At 44.5% G+C, this 20,000-nt stretch overlaps 1 protein-coding gene across 7 annotated transcripts in view; it reads right to left on the reverse strand.

The window, feature by feature from the left end:
* Positions 1-20,000, reverse strand: part of ptpro (protein tyrosine phosphatase receptor type O) — a 41,084-nt gene that overhangs the window by 8,447 nt on the left and 12,637 nt on the right. For 3 of the 7 annotated variants that reach the window (XM_034578873.1, XM_034578871.1, XM_034578870.1), the window contains exons 2-17: positions 17,410-17,591; positions 9,016-9,277; positions 8,617-8,772; positions 8,374-8,526; positions 7,545-8,048; positions 7,194-7,355; positions 6,378-6,574; positions 5,941-6,061; positions 5,657-5,850; positions 5,425-5,536; positions 5,177-5,340; positions 4,662-4,782; positions 3,930-4,060; positions 3,088-3,226; positions 2,840-2,960; positions 2,235-2,303 (exon numbers count right to left, since the gene is read on the reverse strand). In XM_034578873.1, coding sequence (XP_034434764.1) covers positions 2,235-2,303; positions 2,840-2,960; positions 3,088-3,226; positions 3,930-4,060; positions 4,662-4,782; positions 5,177-5,340; positions 5,425-5,536; positions 5,657-5,850; positions 5,941-6,061; positions 6,378-6,574; positions 7,194-7,355; positions 7,545-8,048; positions 8,374-8,526; positions 8,617-8,772; positions 9,016-9,277; positions 17,410-17,457 — 2,654 coding nt within the window. In that variant the 5' untranslated portion in view covers positions 17,458-17,591. Of the gene's footprint in view, positions 1-2,234; positions 2,304-2,839; positions 2,961-3,087; positions 3,227-3,929; positions 4,061-4,661; positions 4,798-5,176; positions 5,341-5,424; positions 5,537-5,656; positions 5,851-5,940; positions 6,062-6,377; positions 6,575-7,193; positions 7,356-7,544; positions 8,049-8,373; positions 8,527-8,616; positions 8,773-9,015; positions 9,278-12,289; positions 12,297-17,409; positions 17,864-20,000 lie in introns of those variants that run through there. The other 4 variants (XM_034578869.1, XM_034578868.1, XM_034578867.1 and 1 more) reach the window with 3 other exon arrangements.

A 20,000-nucleotide genomic window follows, 5' to 3' on the forward strand; every position in this document is an offset into this window, starting at 1 on the left:
TGGTCGTGGCCCCACTGATGCAGATAAACCAGAGAACTGAATCAAATACTCATCAAAACTTTATCTTTGTGTCTTAGTTCAGACTGAAATGTGTCCAAATTATTTAGTCTTAGTTTTTATTATTACTCATTTAAACAAAGTTCTTGAACGTCCACTTATTTTAAAAAATAAATGATTTATCTCCGACTAATTTTGCTCCTAAAACATGAAGATGCTTCAGTGAGAAGAGACATTTGTTAATGTTCACAGATAAAACCAAACTAAAAAGAGTGAGTTGTACATAAAGGATATATATATATATATATATATATCCTTTATGTACAATACTTTAGAAAATTAAACAATCGTGTGTCATCCGCGTACAAATGACATTTTATTACTCGTCTACTTTGCACGTAATGAAGACGTGTGGGATCCCAAACGAGCCTCGAGGAACATTTACTTTCATCATATTCTCCAAAACACAATGATGTGCATGAAAAGTTAGAAGTTGTTGCATCGACTGGAAACATGAAACAAAACTTCACTCTGTCTTTTAACAGCGAGTGATTTTCAGATCAAATTGTGGACGCGTGTAAAGAACTTTGTTTTGTTCCCATGTATCTGCACGAGGAGACGTCAGCTGTTCGTCCAGCGTCCTGCTCACATGCACAGTCACAGCAGAAGCACGTCACAGTGAGACATGTCTCACTGTGACATGTCTCACTGTGACATGTCACAGTGAGACACGTCACAGTGAGACACGTCACAGTGAGACACGTCATGTAGTGATGGAAGGTACAACAGCAGATGGAAGCTTCTGCCTTCACTGACCGTCTTTCAGCCGTTATATTAATCTACAGGTCTTCACACAAACTTTCCTTCAAAACACCAAACGTCTCCAAACTGGTTTCTTGTTTTGTAGAATTTAACACATCCGACATTTTGTCTCTTTAATCAAAGAACGAGTGAAATTCTGATCTGTCATCAACAAACACCCGATTTCAGCTGATCCAACAAGGCAGGGGGGGCTGAGCATCATCTTCATCATCTTCATCATCCCCATCATCTTCATCATCATCACCATCTTCATCATCACCACCATCATCATCATCACCACCATCATCATCATCATCTTCACCATCTTCATCATCACCACCATCATCATCATCACCACCATCATCACCATCATCTTCACCATCTTCATCATCACCACCATCATCATCATCACCACCATCATCATCATCATCATCACCATCTTCATCATCACCACCATCATCATCATCACCACCATCATCACCATCATCTTCACCATCTTCATCATCACCACCATCATCTTCATCATCTTCATCATCATCACCATCATCTTCATCATCATCATCATCACCACCATCATCTTCATCATCACCATCTTCATCATCACCACCATCATCATCACCACCATCATCACCATCATCTTCATCACCATCATCACATTCATCATCACCACCATCATCTTCATCATCATCATCATCATCATCATCTTCATCATCACCACCATCATCATCATCATCTTCATCATCACCACCATCACCACCATCATCTTCATCATCACCACCATCATCATCATCATCATCATCATCATCTTCATCATCACCACCATCATCATCATCATCTTCATCATCATCACCATCATCTTCATCATCATCATCATCACCACCATCATCTTCATCATCACCATCTTCATCATCACCATCATCACCATCATCTTCACCACCATCATCACCATCATCTTCATCACCACCATCATCTTCATCATCACCACCATCATCTTCATCATCACCACCATCATCATCACCATCTTCATCATCACCACCATCATCATCACCATCATCTTCATCACCATCAGCACCTTCATCATCACCACCATCATCTTCATCATCACCACCATCATCTTCATCATCACCATCATCTTCATCAACACCTTCATCATCACATTCATCTTCATCATCACATTCATCATCACCACCATCATCTTCATCATCACATTCATCTTCACCCCATCCCCACCTTCCTCCTCCTCTTCATCGGTTCTCCTGTTTGAAGCTCCAGAGGAACTCGAGTCTCGTGTTTAAATCAGATTTTCAATCGTCCAGTTTGAGGCTTTGAAACCTAAACTGAGAAGATTCTCTGACCTGATCTCAGGTCTGTGAACCTGTTATTTCTCTGCATGTGGGACTTGAACCTTTCGCCGTGAAGACGAGACTCAGACTCACCAGTTGTAAGGAAGTTTCCCGTCTCGTTCAAACGAAGCAAAATTAACAAAGGTCTCAGCTCCACATTCTCTGAAACAGAAAAAGAGGAAAGTGATGAGCCATCAGAAAAAAGAGACGAGTCATCAGTAAACTGAGGAAGTGAGAAGTTAAATATGAAAATGAAATAACAGGAAGGTTTTTAAAGTTGGTTCCCTTGTGTTGAGCTGAACTCTTGTTAGAACTAAGTCAAAATAACTTTTCAGTGATTCAAAGATTTCATGCTTTTTGCATTTTGGGTTTTATATTGAAACATTTGTAGAAAACAGATTCGACCTCAACCTGTAATTCTGAGGATTCACTTCATTATGAGACTCAGATTCTATTTCAGTTATTTATTTAAAAACAAAGACTTTGATGAGATTAGTTTTTTAATGGATTAAAAAAGGTCGGTTTTAGAAAATGTGATAAAATGATTCCTGCTGTTTGTTGTCATGACGACGGGACATTGCTTAATCATAAATGTGTTTGTTTCAGACATGTGGGATTTTATGATGATGATGATGATGATGATGATGATGATGATGGAGATGATGAAGGTGAGCTCTGGTATTAAAGGCGTTCGGTACCTGGTCATCTGCAGGTGTTTCTTTCGTAGAACGAGCAGGAAGAGAACGAGGAGACTGGCGAGCAGGATGCTGAGGACGGCGAGCGCCGAGATGGCCGCCACGCTCGGGTTCATCTCTTTAGCTGCAGAGAGACGGACTTTACTTCCTGTTTTATATGTGACGCTGTTACAAACTTCACATTAAAAGTCTGAGAGCTGCACAGTGAGCTTTTACTGTGAAACCTCGGAGTGCTCCACAGCGCCACCTACCCACAGTGGTGATGGTGATGTGTGCGGGCTTGCTGGGCGTGCTGTAGCTGAAGCTGACGATGGTGCAGTTGTAGGAGGACGAAGGCGTCAAACCAGAAACGGTCACCAGGTGAGAACTCACGGTCTGAGGCTCCCGCGCCTGAAAAGACAAATTTATTCTGACTCAATTCATGTTGAAGGTCGTGACGGTGCAGTGAAGCTGACCTCTGACCTCCAAACTCCAACCGCGTCATCTTTCAGTCCAAGTGAACGTTTAAACTGAAGTGGGACGAGGGAGAATAGATCAAAGACTGTAAATAAAGATGGACGACACCTTTCCACTTCCTGCCACAGGGCCGCCCACACACGCACTCAACCAATCACGAGTCCGTCTCAGCTGTCAATCATGAGGTTCAAATGACTATTTAAAAACGGATCAGAATTAATCAATTTATTGATTTTGTACGATCCAGAATCCGTGGCTTGTCTTTTTGGAGTGGCCATCTTGGTTTCTCTGGTTTATCCTCAGAGGAGCATGAACAGAAAAGTTTCAGTTTGCTGCTGATTCAACGTTTGAAAAAAGGAGGAAATAACATTTGAAATCTTTTTTTAGAAACAAAACTTCTTTTTGCTCTTTTCTCGATCATTTACATGTTTATTTAATATTTTTGAATTTTCTTATTTTCTTTGTGTAACTGTTCTTTAGTTTGTAACCAGGTTTTAAAAAGTTCTGAATAAAGTTTGACCCTTTGAACTTAACACAGTGAAATGATCATCTTCCTCTTCATCATCATCATCATCATCATCAACATCATCATCATCCTCCTCCTCCTCCTCCTCCTCCTCCTCATCAGTGTTTGTACCTTCAGCTCTCGGCCTCCTCTGGCTCTGCAGACGACCTGGTAGTAGTCGACCACTCCCTCCTCGCTCCACAGCAGAGTGACGGACGAGTGAGTGGCGTTGACGGCAAACAGCGACGTGGGAGGAGCCGGCTCTGAAACCACAAACAAAAGCCCTGTGAGTTTCAAAGTAAAAGCTCCTGGTGTGAATGTGTCGGGCATCAGGAACACGGACACTTAATGTGACACTTCCTGTGACAACTAACACAACACATGCTCAGAAGAGGAAGTGAAACAGAAACAAGTTTAGGTTTTTAAGGTTTGAAGAGGAACGAGGATTTTACAGCTAAAACAGGAAGTAATGAAAGATGTGGTTTTATTTTTATTCTCATGTGACCGAAAAATGACTCAGATTCACTCAGATGTGTGTGTGTGTGTGTGTGTGTGTGTGTGTGTGTATATACGTGTGTGTGTGTGTGTTTGCTGTGTGTGTGTGTGTGTGTGTGTGTGTGTGTGTGTTTGCTGTGTGTGTGTGTGTTTGCTGTGTGTGTGTGTGTTTGCTGTGTGTGTGTGTTTGCTGTGTGTGTGTGTGTTTGCTGTGTGTGTGTGTGTTTGCTGTGTGTGTGTGTGTGTGTGTGTGTGTGTGTGTTTGCTGTGTGTGTGTGTGTTTGCTGTGTGTGTGTGTGTGTGTTTGCTGTGTGTGTGTGTTTGCTGTGTGTGAGTGTGTTTGCTGTGTGTGTGTGTGTTGCCACTGACCCAGTTTGATGATGTTTGGCGTGGACGTGTTTCTGCTGCGCTCCGTGCACGCCGTCACCGTCAGGTTGTAGATGTCACCAGGAGGCAGAGGGAGGCTCGCCCGCATCACGTTACGAGTCACCTGACACACACACACCTAACCTTTTATCACCATAGCAACAGACTAGCATGGCAACCACATCCACAGAGCCAACACCCTGACGGCCACCCAGACATACCTCAGCTGTTACTATGGTTACCACACCATTATCATCATTATTGTTGCTATAGTTACTGTTCCTGAAGATTCTAAGAACGTTCTCTGGTTTCTCTCTCGGGTCGATTGAACGAGACGAGAAGATGAAGACGAAGCTGAGACGACGTTCCGATCATCGGACCATCGAACGAGGAGGAAATCAATACAGGAAATAACGAGTCTCGAGACCTGAACTAGTCACGTGATCCGTCTGACCTTTGAACCACCGCTGATCCGTCCTACACGGTCAAAAGTATGAATGAATGATGGACAGACTCACGTCCACAGAGTAGCTCCTCTCGCCTCCTTTCTTTCCCACAGCGACCACCTGCCAGTGAAGCATCCGGGAGTGGGACAGGTCGATGAAGAGTTCCCCGTACGTCCAGCGGATGTAGAGAACGCCGTGAGAATAATCCACCGACGACACGTGAGGAGCCTCCGGAGCTGGAAACAGTTAAACCACTATAACCAGTTGGAAGGCTTTTATTGTGAAATAACTACAGGAAGTGGTGCCTTTTTCTGTCCTACCTGTCACAAAGCTCACGGTGGAGCTGTCGCAGCAGCTGAGCGCAGGGTCGCCCCATGTTACCATGGAAACACGGAAGTTATAATACCACGCCGGCAGCAGGTCGGTCACCCGCTGACAGGAAACAAAGAAATTTAATTTGAAAAATCATATGAAACCAAACAAAACTTCTGATCATCAGCTGAAGGTGGCGCTATAGCAGAGGTCAATGGTCAAAATTCTCGTCTCCTTTACCACTGAAGCGATGATGGAGGCGGTGGCAGCGATCTCGTAGTACGTCGTCCACTCGGACGCCAGCGTGACGGGGTTGAAGAAGAAGGTCTGCAGGACGTACTTCCTGAAGGACACGTGGTACGGACGCTGCCAGCTCAGGATCACCGCCGTCGGACTCAGAGGGTAAATGGCGAGCTCCCGGACGCCCGTGGGTTCTAACACGTCACATGAGAGTGAAAGTGCGTGAGTACGTGTGCAGTCGGACATTTTAAATCTACATGTGAACGCAGACGTGAGATAATCACCGATGTCGATGATGACGGGTTCAGACGGAGGACTGATCAGAGGCCCGTTGGTGTGAAACACCGTCACCCGGTACTGGGCGCCGGGCGTCAGGTTGGTGATGATGTCACTCGTCGTGTTTTCCTGTCGAAACGTAAAAAAAAACCTCGGTCACCCGCTGATACGACTGCCGACGTTCTTCTGAGCAAAACTAAACTCTGAGGGTTCGCGTTCATTTACTACAAAAATAGAGATGAAATCATTGAAGAAAAAAAGTTTTAATTGTAGAAAAAACAAGATTAACAATTTTAAACAATTTACATTTTTCGGAGAAAAGAAGAAAATATCGGATTTTAAAAAATAACTGAAAATGAGTTGAAAGAGACATTTTGACTTAAGTTTATATTTAGTTTAGAAAAAAGTACAGAGTAAAATATGACAAATGAAAAAGTGGCGTCACCTCGCCGCAGTACGTGTTCTCCATCCTCTGACTCGGACTCGGCTTCAGACACGTCGTAGACGCCACCGACACCACGCTGCCGTTGTGGTCCTCGGGGGACGACGCCCAGGAGACGGCGGCGGTGCTGGAGTCCAGCAGACGGACGCTGACGGCCCGAGGACGCTCACGGAGCTCCTCCAACAGCTCGCCGCCGGGACCTGGAACCAAGCAACACCAATTCATCTTTTCTATTCAGGATCTTTGATGAAAAACGTTTTCAGGTTTCAGTGATTTGTTGTTTTTCTAATTTGAGATTAAATTAAAATAAAAATAAATAAAAAACTGATAATAGATTAAATTTGAGTTTAAAGGTTCAGTGTGTAGAATGTAGTGACACCCCTCACCCCCCCTCCAAACATGAAAGAGAACCTGTGGAAGCTTCAATCGTCATAAAAACTCAAAAGGTTTAGTTTGTCCAGTCTGAGCTAAACATGGCTGCCTCCGTCCAGAGGACCCGCTCCTGGTGTAAATATGAAGTATTTATATATAAAGTATTTAAATACAAAGTGCTCATTATGATTATTTTATGCCAATAGATCCTAAATCTTACACACTGAACCTTTAAGAGATGTTCACCCCTTAAAAAGTCTCTTAAATCACCTTAATGTGTCACAATCTAAGAATTAATTGAAATAATTTATTTAAAAACTCACTTAAATCTCTTGACAGAAACTGTTCCAGTCACATGACAGATTTTCACAGATTAATGGATCATTAGTATAGATTCTATAGATATACAGATATATATATATATGGTTACAGATGTTGTGTTCGTACTGAGGTAGAAGCTGAAGCTGGTGTCGGCGGCGCTCTCTCTCGCTTCACAGTCTCCAGCTGAGCTCAGAGTCGTCACCTGGACTCGATACGTTCCCGACTCCGTCAGCTCCGTGAAAAACTCGTGAGTGTTTTCGTCCACAGTCGCTGTTTCCGTCGAGTTCCCTGGAAAACAAGAGACAGTGTCAGGGTCCTCTGTGTCGATAACGTTTTATATGGACAAAACTATTTTATATATCAGCAAAATGATGTTGCATTAAAACGATTCATCGTTAAAATTGTTTCATTAGCTTCGGGACTTTTTTGTCCTTTCACTCATCGTCTCCAATGCGCCCCCTGCTGGTGCGTGGTTACCGTCTCTGTAGATGTAAACGTTGAAGCCGTCGTAGCTGGTGGGAGGTCGGGGGGGCAGCCAGCGTAGCTCCAGCAGGAGGGGGGGGAGCTTGGTGGGCAGGACGGGGGGGTCGGAGGGGAGGCCCATGGCGGAGCCCGGCTCGTTGGAGTCTTCGTACTCAGACACCACGGCGTTCACAAACTCGTCCTCCGTGTCTGTGGCCGGCGGCTCGGTCGGATCCAGCCAGTAGCTCTGTGTCTCCGTCGTCTGGTTCAGGGCGGCGGCGGCGGCGGTTCCTGACTGGTTCTGTGGCGGGATGAAGGGAACCTGAGTAAAAACTGCCGCCGCCTCCTCTGAGGTGTTCTCCTCCTGCTCCTCCATCAGCGGGACATCCCGGGCTCGACGGGACGATTGGGTGCTCTCCTGGTTCCCCTCAGGGCGGAGCCTGCTGGCAGCTCCACCTGGCCCCGCCCTCGGGCTCAGGGGCACGATCTTACGGGAAATGTTGAGGGGGGGGTACGGCACTGAGGACGAGACGCAGAGAAACCAAGTCTCATTTTATTTGAACGAAAAGAACATGAATCTGATCTGTCATTTATTATTATTATTATTATTATTATTATCATTATTATTATTATATATAATGACTATAAAACATTAATGTGACTGATTGAATGAAAGAAATCAGATTCACAGTTCGTTTGTAGATTTAGATAAAAATGAAATTAAATAAGTTTTCAGTTTTTCCTGAATTTAAAAGGTTTTAATTTGAATGATTTAAATCAGGATCATGTTTCGTCTGAACGTCGCTGAGCACACGAGGATTTAAATAAAGTTTTTTTCTCTCACCTGTCCTGTGGTGCAGAGGAGAGTGTGTGATGTCACTGTGGGACACCAGAGCCGTCTGGTTCACCGTCGCCTCGGAGATCAGCTGGAAGGTGATGTTACGGTAACAGACGCCCGGTAACCAGTGTTTGAAAACCGTCTTCCCTTTGTAGAAATCTATAAAAAAACACAAAATTATCTTTTAATCTGAGTGAAAATTATCTTTTAAGCATTTCATTAAATAATGTTTCAAATCTGTGGTTTGACCTTTATAGAGGAAGGAGCGTCGCTCTTGTGCCTCCGTGTAGCTGATGTTGACTCGGCTGAACACGTTTCCTGCCGGAGGCTCGATCTCAAACACCACGCCGGTTTCTGGAGACTCTTTAAAGTCCGAGATCTGGACGCTGTGGACGGGGAGCGGCTCTGACCACAAAAACAACACAACAGAGGATTTAAACCCAAAACTGAATAATAAAATTCACACATAATGTGAGTGTGTGATGTCAGACGTGTGTGATGTCAGACGTGTGTGATGTCAGAGACGTGTGTGATGTCAGACGTGTGTGATGTCAGACGTGTGTGATGTCAGACGTGTGTGATGTCAGACGTGTGTGATGTCAGACGTGTGTGATGTCAGACGTGTGTGATGTCAGAGACGTGTCTCACTTGTGAGGACGGACATGGTCTTCTCGGGTCTGGACCAGCTCTGTCCCACTTTCAGCAGCAGACTCACAGAATAACAGAGGCCGTGGAACGACGTGTTGAAAACCAGCAGTTCGCTCGTGTTCCTGAACTCTGCCACGATGAGTCGAGCTTCTCCAGACACCTGAGCTGCGTACGCCGTGACGTTGTCCTGCAGGTCTGAACGCTCCAGAGACGCCAGGATCAAACCATCGTCACTCAGGGACACGTGAAAGGTCGACGAACTCTGGAAAACACAAAGATTTAATCAACACGTTAAAATCAAATAAATCGAATCCTTCCAGCTTCTGTTTGATTGATGACACACAAACTAAAAACCACGATCAATAAAACACAGATTCTCATAAAACGTTTTCATCATGTTCGACCACGTTTCTGTGTTTTAGGTGGATCAGACGCCCCCTGCTGTTCGTTCTCATTAACTCTGACAGCAGGAGACATGACTCCTCGCTGAGTGTCATCAATATCTTCATCATCATCATCATCACCATCACCATCACCATCATCATCATCTTCATCTTCATCATCATCACCATCAGCATCTTCATCATCATCACCATCATCATCAGCATCTTCATCTTCATCATCATCACCATCATCATCAGCATCATCACCATCATCTTCATCACCATGACCATCATCATCTTCATCACCATGACCATGACCATCATCATCTTCATCACCATCACCATCATCATCATCAGCATCTTCATCATCATCACCATCACCATCATCAGCATCAGCATCAGCATCTTCATCTTCATCATCATCACCATCAGCATCTTCATCATCATCACCATCAGCATCTTCATCATCATCACCATCATCATCAGCATCATCACCATCATCTTCATCACCATGACCATCATCATCTTCATCACCATGACCATGACCATCATCATCTTCATCACCATCACCATCATCATCAGCATCTTCATCATCATCACCATCACCATCAATATCTTCATCACCATCATCATCAGCATCTTCATCATCTTCATCTTCATCTTCATCACCATCAGCATCTTCATCATCATCATCATCATCACCATCATCTTCATCATCATCATCATCACCATCATCACCATCAGCATCTTCATCACCACCATAACCATCATCAGCATCTTCATCATCACTATCACTATCTTCATCATCATCACCATCATCACCATCAGCATCTTCATCATCACCATCATCACCATCATCATCACCATCTTCATCTTCACCATCATCACTATCATCTTCATCATCACCATCATCAGTCTTTATGCTAAGCTAGGCTAACTTCCAGTCTCTATGCTAAGCTAACTTCCAGTCTCTATGCTAAGCTAACTTCCAGTCTCTATGCTAAGCTAAGCTAACTTCCAGTCTCTATGCTAAGCTAACTTCCAGTCTCTATGCTAAGCTAACTTCCAGTCTCTATGCTAAGCTAGGCTAACACCTCCTCCCTGAATATGAGCAGCAGATTTAAATAGTTTTTCCCTGCAGATTAAACTCAGATCAAAAACACATGAAGCCGATTAACGTGAAAACACGAGAATGAAAACAAAGACTTTACATCGAGATTATCTGATCAGATTATGACCCACATTTCTAATCTGAGAGAAAACAGACGATGGTTTGTCTCCAGACGACTAAAGAGACTGTTTGTGTCACAGAGAAAAACAAGTCACACACTGAATATGTAATATACTTATATGATATATCATATTTATCATAAAGTATATTATATATATCAGGTCGTCCTGATTTTAAAACAAACTGTATTTTCAGTTTCTGCTCCAGTGACAATGATGCTGCTTCATGTTGATGTGACACTGAAAACATTCTAATTACAGTATTATATTATGTTCTATTTATATATTATATCATATTTAAGTTGATAAAGGGTTAAAGGGGATGGACACAGATTCTGTAGAAACATAAACATCCATCAGGCTGTTTCTCGTCATCACACAATAAACCATCAGACACTAAATGGAGGAGAAAAGAATCCTCGCTTCATTCACTGGCGCTCTGCCGTCGCCATGGTAACGGAGATGAAAGAGGAGACACATTTGGAGATGCTCATTATGTCCGTCTGATTCCAGGATCACCATGGACACGGAGCCGAGCAGCGAGCGTCCAGGGCGCCGGAGGCTGAATGTTAATGGAGGACGAGCTGCACACGGTCGAGCAAGAGGAGGTGAGAAAATATTCCCATCAGAGAGAATTTAATGTTAAGACACAGAATGAAAAATAAAATGAAAGACATACATGTTAGAATCAAACCTTTAAAGTCTGAGCTGACATTTAATGAAACATTTCTTTATGTGAAGGAAAACACACAGTGACGAGTTCCACTGAAGAATCAAATGGTTCCACTGAACAAAGACGCTTCAGTTTTAGTTCTTTTGTTTTCACTGGTGCAGAGGTTGACAGGAAGTGTCCCGGTCGTCCTGACAACCAGTCCGACGAGCAAAAAGAAGTGAGAAGAATCGATTCACGACAGCAACTCACGCTTCATCCACCTGAACACACGTCACGTGACCATTCCCCTGCACTGGTCATGTGATGTAAACAGGAAGTAGATCATCTCCTCTGCAGTTGGTTGCTTAGTAACAGAGGAGCAGTGATGGTGAAGAGTCGGAGCAGGGATTTCTTTTCTCTGAGCGACGACGAGGTGGAACTGTTACTGACAGGAAGTGTTAGCGACGCTTTGTGTTCACCGCTGGTCGTCGAGTCATGTGACTGATGAGAACCAATCAGGAAGAGAACGTCTGCGTCATCGTTTACTAAAGTCTCAGTTTCTGTTCAGACTCAAACACAAACCCAGAGTTTTCAAACCAAAACAAGATCAGCTGCGTTTACACAAGTCTCCACCAGGAGTAACCATAGCAACAGTGATGAGTTTTAAAACTGAGGTGTCAGTGTGGGCGGAGCCTCAGTCAGCTGATGGTCACCAGAGTCTGAACAAACACTGTGAAACTGTCACATGGTTGTAAGAGGTTCACTGTGATGTTGTTTATCAGTAAAGTTTAAACCTGAATCACTTTGTTTGTTTCACTTTTAAAACAGGAAACAAATGAGAAGCTGCTTCCTGAACGTTTTGTTTTATAAACGACCGAAATGTCATCAGTGATGAGAAGTGAGACACACACACACACACACACACACACACACACACACACACACACACACACACACAGAGAATAAAACTGCTGATCACACACACACACACACACACACACACACACACACACACACACACAGGCGTATTTCAGAGCTGCTGAATGAATGAATGGACGGAGGATCTGACCCTGTGAATGAGCGTTGGGGGGGGGGGGGGGTCAGGAGGCGTCGTCCTCAGGCAGCTGCCAACATTATCATGCAAACGTCCGGAGATGTGTGTGTGTGTGTTTGTGTGTGTGTGTGGTTGTGTTTGTGTGTGTGTGTGTGTGTGTGTGTGTGCACGTGTGCTTCTACCTTTGTTAGGACCATTTTGAGCATAGACCTACAGAGTGACAACATTTTGAGGGCCCTCACACTGGCCCTCACATTGGCCCTCACACTGGCCCTCACACTGGCCCTCACATTATCCCCCACACTGGCCCTCATACTGGCCCTCACACTGGCCCTCACATTAGCCCCCACACTGGCCCTCATACTGGCCCTCACACTGGCCCCCACACTGGCCCTCATACTGGCCCTCATACTGGCCCTCACACTGGCCCTCACATTATCCCCCACACTGGCCCTCATACTGGCCCTCATACTGGCCCTCATACTGGCCCTCACACTGGCCCCCACACTGGCCCTCATACTGGCCCTCATACTGGCCCTCACACTGGCCCTCACATTAGCCCCCACACTGGCCCTCATACTGGCCCTCATACTGGCCCTCACACTGGCCCTCACACTGGCCCCCACACTGGCCCTCACACTGGCCCTCACACTAGCCCTCACACTGGCCCTCATACTGGCCCTCACACTGGCCCCCACACTGGCCCTCATACTGGCCCTCACACTGGCCCTCACACTGGCCCCCACACTGGCCCTCACACTAGCCCTCATACTGGCCCTCACACTGGCCCTCACACTGGCCCCCACACTGGCCCTCACACTAGCCCTCACACTGGCCCCCACACTGGCCCTCACATTAGCCCCCACACTGGCCCTCACACTGGCCCCCACATTAGCCCCCACACTGGCCCTCACACTGGCCCTCACACTGGCCCTCACACTGGCCCCCACACTGGCCCCCACACTGGCCCTCATACTGGCCCTCACACTGGCCCCCACACTGGCCCTCACACTGGCCCTCACATTAGCCCCCACACTGGCCCTCACACTGGCCCTCACACTGGCCCCCACACTGGCCCTCACACTGGCCCTCACATTAGCCCCCACACTGGCCCCCACACTGGCCCTCACACTGGCCCCCACACTGGCCCTCACACTGGCCCTCACACTGGCCCCCACACTGGCCCCCGACCCTCGGACAGCAACTCAATGAGAACAATGGCTGCTGTTCCCACACGATGGAGCTAACGTTAGCTCGCTGTAGCTAAAGCTTTAAAATGAATAAGATGATGACAGATGCACTTGATGATCTTTGAATCTTCTGTTCACAGTTGAAAGTGAATCAATGTGTTTTTCTGGACGAGGTTTCACTTCCTCTGCTCTCCAGCGTCCTGACAACACGATAAAGGAGCTGGAACCAAATGATCTGGTGTTCAGCCATGTTGGAGACGCTCAACTCAGAGAGGACGAGTAATGAGGCCAAACAGGTCAGAGACACAACACACAGACTAAACACACACAGAACACACACACACAACAGAGACTCACACAGACTAAACACAAGATGCTTTCAGACTGAGCTCCTCAGTTCTCTGGATCTTCTCTGGAGGATCAGACTCAGTTTGTCTTCCTCCTCCTGAGCTCCTGTATAAAGTGTAGATCCAGGAGCAGTGTGAACAGCAGAGGATCCTCCACTGATTCACTGAGTGGGGGGGGGGAGGAGCTTCTAACACGGGGCACAAACATGAAGAAACTAAAACAAATCTCTCTGGTGAAGAAGTGCTGACACACACGATGAAGACACAGCAACATCACAATGATGCGTTGGTATGGGCGGGGCTAATGACGAGGACAGGAATTACAACACTAGAGAAACACGCTCATTTCCTGCACTGCTTTACTTTATTACTTTGTTTTTAACATACGTGTTGTTTTCCACACGGAGACGAGTTTAGCCTGCAGCCGTGTGAGCGTAGATGAGGTCACATGGTCGTAATAAGATCCTTATCACGGTGACTGGCGGACACACACTTATTGTGTTTGTGTGAAACATCACAACACAGATCTCATCAGGAGACGAGGCCTCACTCGGTCAGAGTCTCACGGACAGGAAATGAAACTGAACATGTGATAGAACCTGACGGAGACTTCAGAGTGAAGCTCAGTTCCTGTCGTCAGGGTTACGAGTGTCGACGTCACCTTCAGGCATCACCTGTCAGTTGTGGGGACCCTGGAGATCTGGGGCCTCGGGGGACCTGCTCTGAAATCACTGGAGATCTGAGGCTGGTTTACAGTGTGAGGGAGCATGTGCCAGGTATGACGTCGTGTTTCACGTCGAGTGCCAGGTCACATGGTCTCACAGCTGAGAGGCTGTTTAATGACTCGTCCAGCAGAGACACAGATTCACACTAACGAGGTGAAGAGGAGACATTTTTGTTAAGGACTTTGTTAACGTCCTTATTCTGGATATTGTGTCTCCACTGATTCTGGAGGAGTCGACTGATCCTGATCCTCAAGCATGAGACTGAAAACAAGTTCAAGAATAAAACTTTGCTCAGCAGCCGACTTCCCTTGATTTCTCATGAGTCCAAAGAGTATTGTCTTTGTACGCCCACTTGTGGTTCGGAGCATATTGCAACACAGTGACTATCAACACCTCAGTGCAAGAGGCTCAGACCACAGAGACTTCGAGAGTCTTCAAGAGTCTTCAAGAGACTTCAAGAGACTTTAAGATACTTCAAGAGTCTTCGAGAGTCTTCGAGAGACTTTAAGATACTTCAAGAGTCTTCGAGAGACTTCGAGAGTCTTCAAGAGTCTTCGAGAGACTTCGAGAGTCTTCAAGAGACTTCAAAAGTCTTCAAGAGTCTTCAAGAGACTTCAAGAGACTTCAAGAGTCTTCGAGAGACTTCAAGAGACTTCAAGAGTCTCCAAGAGTCTTCAAGAGACTTCAAGAGTCTTCAAGATACTTCAAGAGACTTCAAGAGACTTCAAGAGACTCAAGAGTCTTCAAGAGTCTTCAAGAGTCTTAAAGAGTCTTCAAGAGACTTCAAGAGTCTTCAAGAGACTTCAAGAGACTTTAAGATACTTCAAGAGTCTTCAAGAGTCTTCAAGAGACTCAAGAGTCTTCAAGAGACTTCAAGAGTCTTCAAGAGTCTTCAAGAGACTTCAAGAGACTTTAAGATACTTCAAGAGTCTTCAAGAGACTTCAAGAGTCTTCAAGAGACTCAAGAGTCTTCAAGATACTTCAAGAGTCTTCAAGAGACTTCAAGAGTCTTCAAGAGACTCAAGAGTCTTCAAGAGACTACAAGAGTCTTCAAGAGACTCATGAAGACTCAAGAGACTTCAAGAGTCTTCAAGAGTCTTCAAGAGACTACAAGAGTCTTCAAGAGACTTCAAGTCTTCAAGAGACTCAAGAGTCTTCAAGAGACTACAAGAGTCTTCAAGAGACTCAAGAGTCTTCAAGAGTCTTCAAGAGACTTCAAGAGACTTTAAGATACTTCAAGAGTCTTCAAGAGACTCAAGAGTCTTCAAGAGTCTTCAAGAGACTTCAAGAGACTTAAAGAATCTTCAAGAGTCTTTAAGAGACTTTAAGAGACTCAAGAGTCTTCAAGAGACTCAAGAGACTTCAAGAGACTCAAGAGTCTTCAAGAGACTTCAAGAGACTTAAAGAGACTTTAAGATACTTCAAGAGTCTTCAAGAGACTCAAGAGTCTTCAAGAGTCTTCAAGAGACTTTAAGAGACTCAAGAGTCTTCAAGAGACTTCAAGAGACTTAAAGAGACTTAAAGAGACTTAAAGAATCTTCAAGAGTCTTCAAGAGACTTTAAGAGACTCAAGAGTCTTCAAGAGACTCAAGAGTCTTCAAGAGTCTTCAAGAGACTTCAAGAGACTTAAAGAGACTTAAAGAGACTCAAGAGTCTTCAAGAGACTCAAGAGTCTTCAAGAGACTTAAAGAGACTCAAGAGTCTTCAAGAGACTCAAGAGTCTTCAAGAGTCTTCAAGAGACTTCAAGAGACTCAAGAGACTTAAAGAGACTCAAGAGTCTTCAAGAGACTCAAGAGTCTTCAAGAGTCTTCAAGAGACTTCAAGAATCTTCAAGAGTCTTCAAGAGTCTTCAAGAGACTTTAAGAGACTCAAGAGTCTTCAAGAGTCTTCAAGAGACTTAAAGAGACTTAAAGAGACTTAAAGAGACTTAAAGAATCTTCAAGAGTCTTCAAGAGACTTTAAGAGACTCAAGAGTCTTCAAGAGACTTTAAGAGACTCAAGAGTCTTCAAGAGACTTAAAGAGACTCAAGAGTCTTCAAGAGACTTAAAGAGTCTTATATCAGTTATAATATATAAATAAATTAACTGTAATACAACAAGGAGAAACATTAACTCTGAGATTTAATCATTTAAATTATTATTCCATTATTAGATTATAGCTCCTGAATTATTTTATACTGATCAACAACACAACTGATCTTTACAGCTCCAATAAAAACATCAAATACAAACTGAAATTAAATAATTTTTCCTCCAAATAAATCAATAAACTTAATTTCCTCACTAAGATACAAGTACAAGAACGTGTGTCTGTGTGTGTGTGTATCGTGTGATGCTGACTGTGTGTATATGTGTGTGTATTGTGTATATATGTGTGTATTGTGTATATGTGTTTATAAATACGTGTGTATCGTGTATAAATGTGTGTACTGTGTGTATTGTGTGTTTTGTATATATGTGTGTGTATTGTGTATACGTGTATATATGTGTGCACTATGTGTATTGTGTATATGTGTCTACTGTGTGTTTTGTATATATGTGTGTGTAATGTGTATACGTGTATATGTGTGTACTGTGTGTATAAGTGTGTGTCTCAGCAGCAGCAGCAGACTGACCCACTTTCCTCCGGACAGACCGAGCGGCTCGCTGCTGTGTGTCCGCTCGCAGCAGCGTCACCTCGGGCAGCAGCAGCAGCGGTTGTCCGCTCATGTCTCGTGTGATGAGCATCGAACATGTGATGTGACCGGATCAGTGAACAAAGCCTGAGGACCGTCGGCTCCTCCGCACCGAGCCCGGCACCGAGCCTCCTTACCTGGATGATGCAGAGCAGGGTCCCGGTGAGCAGCAGCGGGGAGAGCATCGCTGTCTCTGGGTCACAGGGAGTCGATGCTCGGGCCTTTTCCTCCGGTTCATCCAAACAATGGCGAAGATTCTGCAGCAGCGGAGCTCGACGCTCCGTGTGTGTGTGTGTCTGTGTGCGTGTGAGTGTGTGTGAGATTCACAGCGGCTTCATCTTCATCTTCATCAGAACCGACCGCAGCTCGAACCGGACCCGCTGTGATCGAGGAGGCGCAGGCCGGGCTCCGGGGTCCATGCCGCGGCCTGAAGAAGAGCAGGAGGTCGGTGTGTGTCCGTGATGAAGCTGCTGCTGCTGCTCGGAGTCGCCCCGCCCTGAGCTCCGGAGGCTGCGGACCCCTCCCCCTCCTCTTCATCACCCTCCCCCTCCTCTTCACCCCCCTCCTCCTCCTCTTCTTCATCCTCCTTCTCTTCATCACCCTCCTCCCCTCTTCATCATCTTCACCCTCATCTCTCATCCTCTTCATCATCTTCACCTTCATCCCTCCCCCTCTTCATCATCCTCCCCCTCATCCCTCCTCCTCTTCATCATCCTCACCTTCATCCCTTCCCTTCTTCATCATCTTCACCCTCATCCCTCCTCCTCTCCGTCATCTTCATCCTCATCCCTCCTGCTCTTCATCATCCTCACCCTCATCCCTTTGCTTCTTCATCATCTTCACCCTCATCCCTCCTCCTCTTCATCATCCTCCCCCTCATCCCTCCTCCTCTTCATCATCCTCACCCTCATCCCTCTTCCTCCTCATCATCTTCACCCTCATCCCTCCTCCTCTTCACCATCCTCAACCTCATCCTCTTCATCATCCTCCTCCTCTTCATCATCTTCATCGCTCCTCCTCTTCATCATCCTCACCCTCATCCCTCATCCTCTTCATCATCCTCCTCATCTTCATCCTCATCGCTCCTCCTCTTCACCATCCTCAACCTCATCCCTCATCCTCTTCATCATCCTCTTCATCATCTTCATCGCTCCTCCTCTTCATCATCCTCACCCTCATCCCTCATCCTCCTCATCTTCATCCTCATCGCTCCTCCTCTTCACCATCCTCAACCTCATCCCTCATCCTCTTCATCATCATCTTCCTCATCTTCATCGCTCCTCCTCTTCCTCATCCTCATCCCTCCTCCTCTTCATCATCTCCATCCTCATCGCTCCTCCTCTTCATCATCCTCACCCTCATCCCTCCTCCTCACCCTCATCCCTCCCCCTCTTCATCATCTTCACTCTCATCCCTCATCCTCTTCATCACTCTCCTCTTCATCCATAATCAGTTTGTAGTAAAAACGAATCATTTTATTTCCATCTAAAATAATTTGATCAGTTTCTACAACAATCATATAATTTATTCATTTACAGGACCGAGGAATTCAAAGATTAATTAATTAATTGTATTGTGGGGGCTACTGATTTTTTTATGAATTCATTGATTCTTTTATTCTCTCTGTTCACTTCCGCCTTTATTTGACGTCACAGTCTATGTGCGTGAGCACTGCGTGAGTGTTGCCCTCTGCTGGTTAGAGAAGCAAACTGCAGCAGGACGCCCCGTGCACTGGTGCATCATGGGAATGTGACGTATGAGGACGTTCATCATCCAAACAGACGCTCAGCGATTGGTTGAATTTTACATCAAAGAATTCCTGCTTCCTGGTTCTGTACCTTCATTAATAATCTATAATCTATATAATCTATACATATAGAATCTGTATAATCTATGAACATTTATTGTCTGTAAACATATATAATCTATACATTTATATAATCTATATCATCTATAAACATTTATAATCTGTAAACATATATAATCTATATAATTTATAATCATATTTAATCTATATAATCTATAAACATATATAATGTATCCATCTATCAGTACCTGCTCAACTGATCCCCTCCACTGGCTCCCAGTAAAATACAGATAAACTTCTAGATTCGACCCGGATTATTCGATATGATTCTACTGATGATTCATCACCTACAAGACCCTCAACAACCTGCCCCCCCCCCCCATCAGATCCTGAGAATAAGCGCTGTGTACTTCATTTAGTTTAGGTACTTCATTTAGTTTAGGTACTTCATTTAGTTTAGGTACTTCATTTAGTTTAGTGTACTTCATTTAGTTTAGTGTACTTCATTTAGTTTAGTGTACTTCATTTAGTTTAGGTACTTCATTTAGTTTAGGTACTTCATTTAGTTTAGGTACTTCATTTAGTTTAGTGTACTTCATTTAGTTTAGTGTACTTCATTTAGTTTAGGTACTTCATTTAGTTTAGGTACTTCATTTAGTTTAGTGTACTTCATTTAGTTTAGTGTACTTCATTTAGTTTAGGTACTTCATTCTTATAATTTTATTTTTCTTTGTATTAAAGTATATTGATTGTTTCCTACAGGATGTAAAGTGTCTTTGAGAAGCGCTTTATAAATCTAATGTATTATTATTATTATAAACGTATATAATCTGTAAACATATATAATCTATAAACCTATATAATCTGTAAATATACACTACCGTTCCAAAGTTTGGGGTCACTTAGAAATGTCCTTATTTT

The sequence above is a fragment of the Hippoglossus hippoglossus genome, chromosome 23 (genome assembly GCF_009819705.1).
Source record: "Hippoglossus hippoglossus isolate fHipHip1 chromosome 23, fHipHip1.pri, whole genome shotgun sequence".
Classification (NCBI taxonomy): Eukaryota; Metazoa; Chordata; class Actinopteri; order Pleuronectiformes; family Pleuronectidae; genus Hippoglossus; species Hippoglossus hippoglossus.